Source organism: Oncorhynchus clarkii, chromosome 9 (assembly GCF_045791955.1).
Source record: "Oncorhynchus clarkii lewisi isolate Uvic-CL-2024 chromosome 9, UVic_Ocla_1.0, whole genome shotgun sequence".
Classification (NCBI taxonomy): Eukaryota; Metazoa; Chordata; class Actinopteri; order Salmoniformes; family Salmonidae; genus Oncorhynchus; species Oncorhynchus clarkii.
In genome coordinates, this window is record NC_092155.1 from 25,341,187 (window position 1) to 25,356,152 (window position 14,966).

General features: G+C 47.4%; 1 protein-coding gene across 7 annotated transcripts in view; it reads right to left on the minus strand.

Annotated features, from left to right (window-relative positions):
- Positions 1–14,966, minus strand: part of LOC139416121 (protein phosphatase 3 catalytic subunit alpha-like) — a 111,479-nt gene that overhangs the window by 7,411 nt on the left and 89,102 nt on the right. For all 7 annotated transcript variants that reach the window (XM_071164428.1, XM_071164430.1, XM_071164429.1 and 4 more), the window contains 2 exons: positions 9,770–9,854; positions 1,022–1,119 (listed from right to left, as the gene is read on the minus strand). In XM_071164428.1, the coding sequence (XP_071020529.1) occupies positions 1,022–1,119; positions 9,770–9,854 (183 nt within the window). The remainder of the gene's footprint in view (positions 1–1,021; positions 1,120–9,769; positions 9,855–14,966) is intronic.

The following is a 14,966-nucleotide window of genomic DNA, read 5'->3' on the forward strand; positions in this document are numbered from 1 at the left end:
ATAGAGGAGACTTAAACTGACCAAGAGAACCAAAGAGAGGAGAATGAAGTTCTTTGGATTTCTGCCTTGTTTGTGGGTGACAAGGTAGATAATATGTATCCCCTTTCATACACGGTTGTTTATGTAAATTCCAATTCATCCTTTGCATCTTACTCGGTACCTAGCCTTCTCTGACATCTTAAAAATCACTTAAAATGTGTCAAATCAAAGGACATGATTTTGTTCTATTTAAAATAAATTCAAATTCTAAATGGTCTATGTTATAGCCTGATTCCATCGGTAGATTATTCAATTCCACTTGTCATCTTTGGAAGAAATGTCTTCCCTGTGGAAAAGCATCTTATAATGCTAGTCTGTCACGTAAAGGAGATCGATCGATCGTCAGACTGTTTTTGGGAGTGTTTGGAATTCAACATGGGAGGGTGAATTCTACAATATTCTCACAAAACACTGCTGACACAATACTTGCACAACAGATTATACCTGTGGTTTCTAGGGAAAGAGGAGAAAGAAGAAGACAGAGACAATATTTGAGATATAACCAGTAGATTTCAGAGAGGAAGTGGAGAGGGGGGGGGGGGGGGGGTAAGGAAAGCAAGACAGCATTAAAAGAGACAATGGCGAAAAACTTCTAACATTTTATGACGGTATTATCTAAAACCAACATCAGAGAAAGGGGCCACGCTTTGCAGTACTTAGATAATAGCTTATTCTAGGGTAACCTTGCTGCAGTAATGCTTATATTGACTACAGATAGTTACATTGTATTTCCCACTGCTGCAACTGTGTTCTATGACATAAAAGTCGTAAAGAAATATACTGGGTTTAAAAGAAAATACCCTGAGAGAATTTTTTTTTGTGAAATAAGTATCAGGTATCTGCTTGTCTTTGAGGTAGATGCATTGCTAATTAAATATTTGTATAAGTGTGTATTGATGGGGGCGGAACACGGTGGCCTGGGGAGTGTGAGGGGTGTTGTGGGCTAGGCATGGAGGTCCAGGGTGTGTGTTGTGGTGCGTACCATTCTGGAGCTTCTCCTTGCCTCCGGACAGTACTCCACTGGGCAGCATGCCGGTGGGGGTCAGCCCTTTCAGTGTCAACACACTCTCACTCTCCTCCCTGCAGGGACAACAAAGAAAGAAATGGAACTGGATTCAACTAACCATGAAGCTGTTTATTAGCTCAATGTTTATGAAAGTTATTGCTCCTATTCCTTCACCTGTTTAAAATGACAATCATCCATTAATTTTCTCAGCGTTCAGTCTCTTGACCACGATGATTCAGGATGTTGTTATTAAATTGCTTGTTTTTTTGCTGTTGGTGTTGCTAGACATCACTTTGAAATGCCTTTATTTAATGAATAGTGCTATAAAAGTTTAATAAATTATTATTATTATCTATTGGGAGTTGAACCAGGAAGTGAGAGGTTAAACAGAAAAAGGAGCACCGAACAGGAAGTGTTGAGACACAGGAAGAGCTTTTCACTATTTAAAAAGTAACTGTCCAGTGTTTCAAGATTTCTATGAAATATGACCTATAATTAATAAACATTTGAGTGAAATAGTTTCCCATACAAAAAATGGTAATTAAGTTGTTTAAAAAGCAGATTTCCTGTGTTTGAATGTTGTAAGTGTGCCCCAACAACAGAATGGTGTGGGTGTATACCAGTCATTCAAAATATTCATTCGAGTAGACCGCTGATTGGCCAGCTCAGCCAATGAGCCAACATGACATCATGTTTGAAACAGTCTGTTTGAGATACAAGTTTGAGGTGTTTCTTCTCCAATTTAGGCTCTGGCCATAAATACGTGCATAGGATGAGTCAACAACAGAATATTACCTTTTAAAAGTGAGAATTTCACTGGACAGTTACTTTAAGAGATAATTGGGTACGAGGTTGGTCGACGCGCCATGCCAATTAGTAATACATCAAGAATTTTGGCCCATGATAAAAGGTTTTCAATGAAGCCTAATTCAATTCAAATCAAATCAAATTGTATTTGTCACATGCGCCAAATACAACCTTAACGTGAAATGCTTACTTACAAGCCCTTAACCAACAATGCAGTTCAAGAAGTAGTGACTATGCATAGATAATAAACAGCGAGTAGCAGCAGTATGAAAACAAAAGGGGGGAGTAATCAATGTAAATAGTCCGGGTGGCCATTTGATTAGTTTAGTTGTTCAGTAGTCTTATGGCTTGGGGGTAGAAGCTGTTAAGGGGCCTTTTGCTCCTAGACTTGACACCCCGGTACCATTTGCCGTGCGGTAGCAGAGAGAACAGTCTATGACTTGGGTGACTGGAGTCTTGGACAATTTGTTGGGCCTTCCTCTGACACCGCCTAGTATATACAGTTGTTGTCGGAAGTTTACATACACCTTAGCCAAATACATTTAAACTCAGTTTTTCACAATTCCTGACATTTAATCCCGTAAAAAAATCCCTGTCTAAGGTCAGTTAGGATCAACACTTTATTTTAAGAATGTGAGAAGGATTTATTTCAGCTTTTATTTTCTTCATCACATTCCCAGTGGGTCAGAAGTTTACATACACTCAATGAGATTTTGGTAGCATTGCCTTGTTTACCTTGTGTCAAACGTGTCGGGTAGCCTCCGCAAGCTTCCCACAATAAGTTGGGTGAATTTTGGCTCATTCCTCCTGACAGGGCTGGTGTAACTGAATTAGGTTTGTAGGCCTCCTTGCTCACACACGCCTTTTCAGTTCTGCCCACACATTTTCTGTAGGATTGAGGTCAGGGCATTGTGATGGCCACTCCAATACCTTGACTTTGTTGTCCTTAAGCCATTTTGCCAAAACTTTGGAAGTATGCTTGGGGTCATTGTCCATTTGGAAGACACATTTGCGACCAAGCTTTAACTTCCTGACTGATGTCTTGAGATGCAGATTCAATATATCCACATAATTTTCCGCCCTCATGATGCCATCTATTGTGTGAAGTGCACCAGTCCCTCCTGCAGCAAAGCACCCCCACAACATGATGCTGCCACCCCCGTGCTTCACGATTGGGATGGTGTTCTTCAGCTTGCAAGCCTCCGCCTTTTCCTTCAAAACATAACGATGGTCATTATGGCCAAACAGTTTTATTTTTCCTTCACCAGACCAGAGGACATTTCTCCAAAAAGTACGATCTTTGTCCCCATGTGCAGTTGCAAACCGTAGTCTGGCTTTTTTATGGCGGTTTTGGAGCAGTGGCTTCTTCCTTGCTGAGCGGCCTTTCAGGTTATGTCGATAAGGGACTCATTTTACTGTGGATATAGATACTTTTGTACTTTTCCTCCAGCATCTTCACAAGGTCCTTTGCTGTTATTCTGGGGTTGATTTGCACTTTTCTCACCAAAGTACGTTCACCTCTAGGAGACAGAACGCGTCTCCTTCCTGAGCGGTATTGTCACGTTCTGACCTCTATTTCTGTTGTTTTGTATTTATTTAGTATGGTCAGGGCGTGAGTTGGGTGGGCAGTCTATGTTTGTTTTTCTATGGTTTGGGGCATTTCTATGTTTTCGGCCTAGTATGGTTCTCAATCAGAGGCAGGTGTCATTAGTTGTCTCTGATTGAGAATCATACTTAGGTAGCCTGGGTTTCACTGTTTGTTTGTGGGTGATTGTTCCTGTCACTGTGTTTGGTGTCACAGGATAGGACTGTTTTGCGTTTTCACATTTCTTGTTTTTGTTAGTTTGTTCATGTGTAGCGATTTATTAAAACATGAATAACCACCACGCTGCGCTTTGGTCCGCTTCTCTTCCTCCTACAGACGAACGCCGTTACAGAATCACCCACCACAACAGGACCAAGCGGTGTGGTAATGGGCAAAGGAGAAAGCAGCAGCAGGAGCAGCGCGAGGAGGATTGGACATGGGAGGACGAACTAGACGGTAAAGGACCTTGGGCTCAGCCAGGAGAGTATCGCCGCCCCAAGGAAGAACGGGAGGCGGCGAAAGCGGAGAGGCGCTGGTATGAGGAGGCAGCGCGGCGTCGTGGATGGAAGCCCGGGAGTCAGCCCCAAAAATTTCTTGGGGGGGGGCTAACAGGGAGTATGGCTACGCCAGGTAGGAGACCTGAGCCAACTTCCTGTGGTTACCGGGGGGCTAGAGAGACCGGGCAGGCACCGTGTTATGCTGTGGAGCGCACGGTGTCCCCAGTGCGGGTGCACAGCCCGGTGCGGTACATTCCAGCTCCGCGTATCGGCCGGGCTAGAGTGGGCATCGAGCCAAGTGCCATGAAGCCGGCTCTACGCATCTGGTCTCCAGTGCGTCTCCTTGGGCCGGCTTACATGGCACCAGCCTTGCGCACGGTGTCCCCGGTTCGCCTGCATAGCCCAGTGCGGGCTATTCCACCTCGCCGCACTGGCAGGGCGACCGGGACCATTTAACCGGGTAAGGTTGGGCAGGCTCGGTGCTCAAGAGCTCCAGTGCGCCTGCACGGCCCGGTCTATCCGTCACCACCTCCACACCCCAGCCCTCCGGTGGCAGCTCCCCGTACCAGGCTGTCTCTCCGGCCCATCCTTGCAGGGGCTCTCTCCTCTCCAGCGCTGCCGGAGTCTCCCGCCTCTCCGGCGCTACCAGAGCCTTCCTCCTCTCCAGCGCTGCCGGAGTCTCCCGCCTGTCCGGCGCCTCTGCCGGAGTCTCCCGCCTGTCCGGCGCCTCTGCCGGAGTCTCCCGCCTGTCCGGCGCCTCTGCCGGAGTCTCCCGCCTGTCCGGCGCCTCTGCCGGAGCCTCCCGCCTGTCCGGCGCCGCTGCCGGAGCCTCCCGCCTGTCCGGCGCCGCTGCCGGAGCCTCCCGCCTGTCCGGCGCCGCTGCCGGAGTCTCCCGCCTCTCCGGCGCTACCAGGGCCTTCCTCTTCTCCAGCGTTGCCGGAGCTTCCCGTCTGCCCAGCACCAGCTGAGCCTCCCGTCTGCCCGGCGCCGCCAACGCCGCCCGTCTGCCCAGCGCCGCCAACGCCGCCCGTCTGCCCAGCGCCGCCAGTGCCGCCCGTCTGCCAGGAGCCGCCAACGCCGCCCGTCTGCCCAGCGCCGCCAGTGCCGCCCGTCTGCCAGGAGCCGCCAGTGCCGCCCGTCTGCCAGGAGCCGCCAGTGCCGCCCGTCTGCCAGGGGCCGCCAGTGCCGCCCGTCAGCCAGGGGCCGCCAGTGCCGCCCGTCAGCCAGGGGCCGCCAGTGCCGCCAGTCAGCCAGGGGCCGCCAGTGCCGCCAGTCAGCCAGGGGCCGCCAGTGCCGCCAGTCAGCCAGGGGCCGCCAGTGCCGCCAGTCAGCCAGGGGCCGCCAGTGCCGCCAGTCAGCCAGGGGCCGCCAGTGCCGCCAGTCAGCCAGGGGCCGCCAGTGCCGCCAGTCAGCCAGGGGCCGCCAGTAAGCCAGGGGCCGCCAGTGCAGCTGCCCCTCTGTCCAGAGCAGCTGCCGCCCCTCTGTCCCGAGCTGCTGCCGCCCCTCTGTCCCGAGCAGCTGCCCCTCTGTCCCGAGCAGCTGCCCCTCTGTCCCGAGCAGCTGCCCCTCTGTCCCGAGCAGCTGCCATCGCCCCTCTGTCCCGAGCTGCTATCGCCCCTCTGTCCCGAGCTGCTATCGCCCCTCTGTCCCGAGCTGCTATCGCCCCTCTGTCCCGAGCTGCTATCGCCCCTCTGTCCCGAGCAGCTGCTTCACCTCTGTCCCGAGCTGCCCCTCTGTCCCGAGCAGCCCCTCTGTCCAGTGGGGTCATTGAGAGGGGTGGTCATGGTGAGTAAGCCAGGGAGGCGGACAATAAGGCGGACTAAGACAATGGTGAAGTGGGGTCCGCGTCCCGCGCCAGAGCCGCCACCGCGGACAGACGCCCACCCAGACCCTCCCCTATAGGTCAAGGTTTTGCGGCCGGAGTCCGCACCTTTGGGGGGGGGTACTGTCACGTTCTGACCTCTATTTCTGTTGTTTTGTATTTATTTAGTATGGTCAGGGCGTGAGTTGGGTGGGCAGTCTATGTTTGTTTTTCTATGGTTTGGGGCATTTCTATGTTTTCGGCCTAGTATGGTTCTCAATCAGAGGCAGGTGTCATTAGTTGTCTCTGATTGAGAATCATACTTAGGTAGCCTGGGTTTCACTGTTTGTTTGTGGGTGATTGTTCCTGTCACTGTGTTTGGTGTCACAGGATAGGACTGTTTTGCGTTTTCACATTTCTTGTTTTTGTTAGTTTGTTCATGTGTAGCGATTTATTAAAACATGAATAACCACCACGCTGCGCTTTGGTCCGCTTCTCTTCCTCCTACAGACGAACGCCGTTACAGGTATGCCGGCTGCGTGGTCCCATTGTGTTTATACTTGGTACTATTGTTTGTACAGATGAACGTGGTTCCTTCAGCCGTTTGCAAATTGCTCCCAAGGATGAACCAGGCTTGTGGAGGTCTACAATTTTTTCTCTGAGGTCTTGGCTGATTTCTTTTTATTTTCCCATAATGTCAAGAAAAGAGGCACTGAGTTTGAAGTTAGGCCTTGAAATACATCCACAGGTACACCTCCAATTGACACAAATGATGTCAATTAGCCTGTGTCAGAAGCTTCTAAAGCCATGCCATTTTCTGGAATGTTCCAAGCTGTTTAAAGGCACAGTCAACTTAGTGTATGTAAACTTCTGACCCACTGGAATTGTGATACAGTGAATTAAATGTGAAATAATCTGTCTGTAAACAATTGTTGGAAAAATGACTTGTGTCATGCACAAAGTAGATGGCCTAACCGACTTGCCCAAACTATAGTTTGTTAACAAGACATTTGTGGAGTGGTTGAAAAACGAGTTTTAATGACTCCAACATAAGTTTATGTAAACTTCCGACTTCAACTGTGGGTCCTGGATGTCAGGAAGCTTGGCCCCAGTGATGGTAGTGCGTACGGCCCAGTACCTCTGTGGCGCCGTTCCGTCAGATGCTGAACAGTTGCCATACCAGGCGGTAATGCCGGTCAGGATGCTCTCGCTGGTGCAGCTGTAGAACTTTTTGAGGATCTGGGGACCCATGCCAAATCTTTTCAGTCTCCTAAGGGGGAAGAGGTGTTGTCGTGCCCTCTTCACAACTGTCTTGGTGTGTTTGGACCATGATAGTTTGTTGGTGAGGTTGACAACAAGGAACTTGAAACTCTCGAACCACTCCACTTCTGTCCCGTCAATGTTAATGGAGGCGTGTTCAGCCAGTCCACGATCAGCTCCTATGTCTTGCTCACATTGAAAGGTTGTTGTCACTGACCTCCTCCCTATAGGCTGTCTCATCGTTGTCAGTAATCAGGACAACCATTGTTGTGTCGTCAGCAAACTCAATGATGGATGAACAGGGAGTGCAGAGGGGATTAAGCACGCACCCCTGAGGGGCCCCAGTGTTGTTGCAGATGTGTTGTTGCCTACCCTTACCACCTGGGGAGCGGCCCATCAGGATGTCCAGGATTCAGTTGCAGAGGGAGGTGTTTAGTCCCAGGATCCTTAGCTTAGTGATGAGCTTTGTGGGCACTATGGTGTTGAACGCTGATCTGTAGTCAATGAACAGCATTCTCACGTAGGTGTTTATTTTGTCCAGGTGGGAAAGGGCAGTGTGGAGTGTGATTGAGATAGCGTCATCTGTGGATCTGTTGGGTTGGTATGCGAATTGGAGTGGGTCTAGGGTTTCTGGCATGATGGTGTTGATGGGAGCCATGACCAGCCTTTCAAAGCATTTCATGGCTACCGACGTGAGTGCTACAGGGCGGTAATCACTTAGGCAGGTTACCTTTGCTATTATGGGCACAGGGACTATGGTGGTCTGTTACAGACTCGGTATTACAGACTCGGCCAGGGAGAGGTTGAAAATGTCAGTGAAGACACTTGCCAGTTGGTCCATGCATGCTTTGAGTGCATGTCCTGGTAATCCTTCCACGGCTTTGTAAATGTTGACCTGTTTAAAGGTCTTGCTCACATCGGCTACGGAGAGCGTGATCACACAGTTGTCCAGAACAGCTGGAGCTCTCATGCATGCTTCAGTATTTCATGCCCCAAAGCAAGCATAAAAGGCATTTAGCTTGTCTGGTAGGCTTCTAGATGTGAGTTTGTCCTTAAGTCACATGATTTTGAACTTTCAAATAGCTATCCTGTCAAGTACAATATGCTGACTTCTGCCTACGATCATGTAACTGGGCACATATTATAAAATACATAAACATACAGTGCATTTGAAAAGTATTCAGACCCCTTGACTTTTTCCACATTATGTTACGTTACAGCCTTATTCTAAAACTGATTCAATAGTTTTTTTCCCTCATCAATCTACACACAATACCCCATTATGACAAAGCAAAAACACATTTTTAGAAATGTTTGCAAAAATATGAAATATCACATTTACATAAGTATTCACACCCTTTACTCAGTACTTTGTTGAAGCACCTTTGGCAGCGATTACAACCTTGAGTCTTCTTGGGTATGACGCTACAAGCTTGGTACACCTGTATTTGGAGAGTTTCTCCCATTCTTCTCTGTAGATCCTCTCAAGCTCTGTCAGGTTGGATGGGGAGCATCGTTGCACAGCTATTGTCAGGTCTCTCCAGAGATGTTTGATCGGGTCTGGGCTCTGGCTGGGCCACTCAAGGACATTCAGAGACTTGTCCCGAAGCCACTCCTGCGTTGTCCTGGCCGTGTGCTTGGAGTCATTGTCACATTGGAAGGTGCACCTTCACCCCAGTCTGAGGTCCCGAGTGCTCTGGAGCAGGATTTCATCAAGGATCACTCTGTACTTTGCTCCGTTCATCTTTCCCTCGATCCTGACTAGTCTCCCAGTCCCTGCCGCTGAAAAACATCCCCACAGCATGATTCTGCCACCACCATACTTCACCATAGGGATGGTGCTAGGTTTCCTCCAGACGTGACGCTTGGCATTCAGGCCAAAGAGTTCCATCTTGGTTTCATCAAACCATGATCTGAGAGTCTTTAGGTGCCTTTTGATAAACTCCAAGCGGGCTGTCATGTGCCTTTTACTGAGGACTGGCTTCTGCCTGGCCACTCTACCGTAAAAGCCTGATTGGTGGAGTGCTGCAGAGATGGTTGTCCTTCTGGACAATCTCCACAGAGGGACTCTGGAGCTCATCTCCACAGAGGGACTCTGGAGCTCATCTCCACAGAGGGACTCTGGAGCTCATCTCCACAGAGGGACTCTGGAGTTCTGTCAGAGTGACCATCTGGTTCCTGGTCATCTCCCTGACCAAGGCCCTTCTCCCCCGATTGCTCAGTTTAGCTGGGTGGCCAGCTCTAGGAAGAGTCTTGGTATTTCCAAACTTATTCCATTTAAGAATGATGGAGGCCACTGCGTTCTTGGGGACCTTCAATGCTGCAATGTTTTTTTGGTATCCTTCCCCAGATCTGTGCCTTGACACAATCCTGTCTCGGAGCTCTACGGACAATTCCTTCAACCTCATGGCTTGGTTTTTGCTGACATGCACTGTCAATTGTGGGACCTTCTATAGACAGGTGTGTGCCTTTCCAAATCATGTCCAATCAATTGAATTTACCACAGGTGGACTCCAATCAAGTTGTCGAAACATCAAGGATGATCAGTGGAAACAGGATGCACCTGAGCTCAATTTTGAGTCTCATAGCAAAAGGTCTGAATACTTATGTAAATAAGGAAACTTTTTTTCTCGCTTTGTCATAATGGGATATGGTATGTAGATTCATGAATTCATTTAATCCATTTTTGAATAAGGCTGAATACTTTCCCGAATGCACTGTAGATAGACAGGAACTGCACACCTAGACATGCATCGATGAATCCCAATAAATACCTCAGGACAGAGAATACCCTGGCCATCTTGCCAATGGCACGGATCTTGTTCCGGATTACTTCCTTGCGTGCAGAGGCTGTGGCACCTAAAAGACACAAACACACAGACACACAGACACACAGACACACACACACACAGTTGTCAGGGTCAGACAGTCAGGCCGTTTCCAACCATCACTGCTTATCTGAGACATTTTCTTTAAGGTGTCTTCACTACCATACATGAGCTGGTAAAGCCTAGCACTAAGTTGTGTTTTTTGTCTACGTACAGCGGGGAGAACAAGTATTTGATACACTGCCGATTTTGCAGGTTTTCCTACTTACAAAGCATGTAGAGGTCTGTAATTTTTATCATAGGTACACTTCAACTGTGAGAGACAAAAATCCAGAAAATCACATTGTATGAATTTTAAGTAGTTAATTTGCATTTTATTGCATGACATAAGTATTTGATACATCAGAAAAGCAGAACTTAATATTTGGCACAGAAACCTTTGTTTGCAATTACAGAGATCATACGTTTCCTGTAGTTCTTGACCAGGTTTGCACACACTGCAGCAGGGATTTTGGCCCACTCCTTAATACAGACCTTCTCCAGATCCTTCAGGTTTCGGGGCTGTCGCTGGGCAATACGGACTTTTCACCCTCTAAAGATTTTCTATTGGGTTCAGGTCTGGAGACTGGCTAGGCCACTCCAGGACCTTGAGATGCTTCTTACGGAGCCACTCCTTAGTTGCCCTGGCTGTGTGTTTTAGGTTGTTGTCATGCTGGAAGACCCAGCCACGACCCATCTTCAATGCTCTTACTGAGGGAAGGAGGTTGTTGGCCAAGATCTCGCGATACATGGCCCCATCCATCCTCCCCTCAATACGGTGCAGTCGTCCTGTCCCCTTTTCAGAAAAGCATCCCCAAAGAATGATGTTTCCACCTCCATGCTTCACGGTTGGGATGGTGTTCTTGGGGTTGTACTCATCCTTCTTCTTCCTCCAAACACGGCGAGTGGAGTTTAGACCAAAAAGCTCTATTTTTGTCTCATCAGACCACATGACCTTCTCCCATTCCTCCTCTGGATCATCCAGATGGTCATTGGCAAACTTCAGACGGGCCTGGACATGTGCTGGCTTGAGCAGGGGGACCTTGCGTACGCTGCAGGATTTTAATCCATGACGGCGTAGTGTGTTACTAATGGTTTTCTTTGAGACTGTGGTCCCAGCTCTCTTCAGGTCATTTACCAGGTCCTGCCGTGTAGTTCTGGCCTGATCCCTCACCTTCCTCATGATCATTGATGCCCCACGAGGTGAGATCTTGCATGGAGCCCCAGACTGAGAGTGATTGACCGTCATCTTGAACTTCTTCCATTTTCTAATAATTGCGCCTTCTCACCAAGCTGCTTGCCTATTGTCCTGTAGCCCATCCCAGCCTTGTGCAGGTCTACAATTTTATCCCTGATGTCCTTACACAGCTCTCTGGTCTTGGCCATTGTGGAGAGGTTGGAGTCTGTGTGTGGACAGGTGTCTTTTATACAGGTAACGAGTTCAAACAGGTGCAGTTAATACAGGTAATGAGTGGTGAACAGGGGGGCTTCTTAAAGAAAAACTAACAGGTGTGTGAGAGATGGAATTCTTACTGGTTGGTAGGTGATCAAATACTTATGTCATGCAATAAAATGCTAATTAATTACTTAAAAATCATACAATGTGATTTTCTGAATTTTTGTTTTAGATTCCGTCTCTCACAGTTGAAGTGTACATATGATAAAAATGACAGACCTCTACATGCATTGTAAGTAGAAAAACCTGCAAAATCAGCAGTGTATCAAATACTTGTTCTCCCCACTGTATGTGTGTGAGTGACTACTACTGATAGAAAGGAATCTTACCCTAAATGTTTATGTAACATTTATTGGACACTTGAATCATTGAGCAGATGTTTTTAGCACGGGAGTCATTTATAGTAAATGTGGGCCTCATAACAAAATCATTCCACATAAGACAATTATACCACATCAACATACAGGTGGAGTGTGAGAGATGGAAATTAACGCGAGTACTTAGAAATATATGGAGAGAGAGAGAGTATGCAGAGAACAGTGAAAGACTCTAGTGGAGTGTGTTCCTTTGAACGGACCAATAGGGGGAGAATTGAGTATCCCTGCGCATGGGTGATGTCTTTTCTTGTTAAGATATACACTGAACAAAAATATAAAAGCAACATGCAACAATTTCAAAGATTTTCCTGAGTTGCAGTTCATATAAGGAAACAAATCATAAAAAATAAATTCATTCGGCCTTAATCTGTGGATTTTAAATGACTGGGAATACAGATATGCATCTGTTGGTCACAGATAACTTTTTTAAAAAAGGTAGTGGCGTGGATCAGAAAACCAGTCAGTGTCTGGTGTGACTGCCATTTTTCTTGTGCAGCGTGACACATCTCCTTCACATAGAGTTGATCAATCAGGCTGTTGATTGTGGCCCGTGGAATGCTGTCGCACTCCTCTTCAATGGCTATGTGAAGTTGCTGGATATTGGTGGGAACTGCAACACACTGTCGCTCAATGTCGATCCAGAACATCCCAAACATGCTCAATGAGTATGTCTGGTGAGTATGCAGGCCATGGAAGAACTGGGACATTTCAGCTTCCAGGAATTGTGTACAGATCCTTGCGACATGGGGCCATGCATTATCATGCTGAAACATGGTGATTGCGGCAGATGAATGGCACGACAATGGGCCTCAGGATCCCGACACGGTATCTCTGTGCATTCAAATTGCCATAGATAAAATGCAATTGTGTTCGTTGTCAGTAGCTTATGCTTGCCCATACCATAACCCCACCGCCACCACGGGGTGAACTGCTCACCCACACGACGTCACACACGCTGTCTACTCTTCTCCAGTGTGGCAGTGGTCATCGAAGGTGAGCATTTGCCCATTGAAGAAGTCGGTTACGACGCCGAATAGCAGTCAGGTCAAGACCCTGATGAGCACGACGAACAAGCGGATGAAGAAGTCGAATGTGGAGGTCCTGGGCTGGCGTGGTTACACACGTTCTGTGGTTGTGAGGCCGGTTGGACGTACTGCCAAATTCTCTCAAATTACATTGGAGGCAGTTTATGGTAAATAAATGGATCTGGCAACAGCTCTGGTGGACATTCCTGCAGTCAGCATGGCAACTGCACACTCCCTCAAAATTTGAGACATCTGTGGCATTGTGTTGTGTGAATAAAACTGCACGTTTTAGAAACTCCCGAGTGGAGCAGTGGTCTAAGGCACTGCATCGCAGTGCTAGCTGTGCCACTAGAGTTTCTGGGTTCGAGTCCAGGCTCTGTAGCAGCCGGGCCATGACTGAGAGACCCATGGGTCGCACAATTGGCCCAGCGTCACCTGTGTGAGGGGAAGGTTTGGCTGGTACAGATGTCCTTGTCCCATCGCACACTAGCGACTCCTGTGGCTGACTGGGCGCAGTGCACGCTGACTCGGTCGCCAGGTGCACAGTGTTTCTTCCGACACATTGGTGCGGCTGGCTTCCAGGTTAAGCGGCCGTTGTGTCAAGAAGCAATGGGGTTTGGCTGGGTCGTGTTTCGGAGGACGCACGGCTCTTGACATTCGCCTCTCCCGAGTCCGTACGAGAGTTGCAGCAATGGGACAAGACTGTAACCACGAAATTGGGGAGAAAAATGGGTAAAATGTAAAATAATAATAACTGCACATTTGTGGCCTTTAATTGTCCCCAGCACAAAGTGCATCTGTGTAATGGTCATGCTGTTTAATCAGCTTCTTAATATGTCACACCTGTCAGGTGGATGGAGTATCTTTGCAAAAGAGAAATGCTCACTAAACAAATTTGTGCACACAATTTTTGAGAAATAAGTTCTTTCTGCGTATGGAAAATTTCTGGGATCTTTTATTTAATCTCATGAAACATGGGTCCAACACTTTACATGTTGCGTTTAGATTTTTGTTCAGTATAGCTAGCTAGATGTTTGGGCACAAAGAATGGTCTATATCAGTGGTCACCAACCTTTTCTGAGTCAAGATCACTTTCTGAGTTTTTATTGCATGACTTTAAAAAAAACATAAGCCTATGCAACATTAACCAATTAAAAACAGTTCTGTAGCAATCAGGTTTGTGCAGTAGGCTACAGGCCCAATATATTATCGCTGCATATTGGCTACACTTGAATTGCCCTGCCAATGTTGTTCTTCTCTGACCATTTTGAAATTATATTTCTAAACGTTAGGTATATGATCAAACTGGTAATACATAATTTGTTGTATTACTTGTGAGGCACAACTGAGTGAGCATATTAATTCGCTTTTTATGCTGGATTGATGGTCTGCATCTGATAGTCTGTCTGAGCAGAGGGAGGGAGCACCGGTGAGGCTGCCTCTCACCCGACTCACCGTCCCTCCTCTCTCCCGCCCTCCTCTGAGAAAAGGGGACACCGTCTTCCAGCTGATGGCGAAACTTAAGTCGCACTGCATTACTTCTGCCTCATGCACCAATTCATGCTGTTACTCCTATGATCAGAGAAAGTTCAATATTCCTTGATATTAAAAAAGACACAAGTTGCAAATAATAACAATGCAAGCTTTTCGAAATGCGCATGTTATAGCTTATAAAACTGTTGAACAAAGTTGTGACAGAGCTGAATAACACCTTAAACACAAACTTACTCATAAAAACAGCAGTTATTTTGTGTATTCGTTGAGTCTCTCTCTAGTCATGGTTTTAAATGTTTCTGTACGTTCGGGGCTTCTTTTTACAGTCCATGGCACAAGGAAACTGTGCAGATACAGTGATCTGAGCTATCTGATTGGCCAGGGTTAGGCCTATAGGTGCACTTGATTTGCTTTCTGGGCCTGACCGATAAGAGGTCTACCTCTTCCCAGCGCTAGGGGCTTCTGAATGAAGTGCACCTACCGTCAACAGTGTGAAACGAAAATAGGAACGCTTGGCTTTATCGTTGTTTTACAGAAATGTTTGGTGATTGACTATGAATGGCTTGCAGATCGACTAGTCGATCGTGATCAACCGGTTGGTGACCACTGGTCTATATGGTGTGTTAGGACTGACAACACTACACTGTTTCTATTGAAGCTATAGGCTAGCTTTAATTCAATCAAGTGCAGATAACCGTACTGCAGGAAAGCTATGTTTAAGTTAACCATATTAAAACCCACACACCATGCAA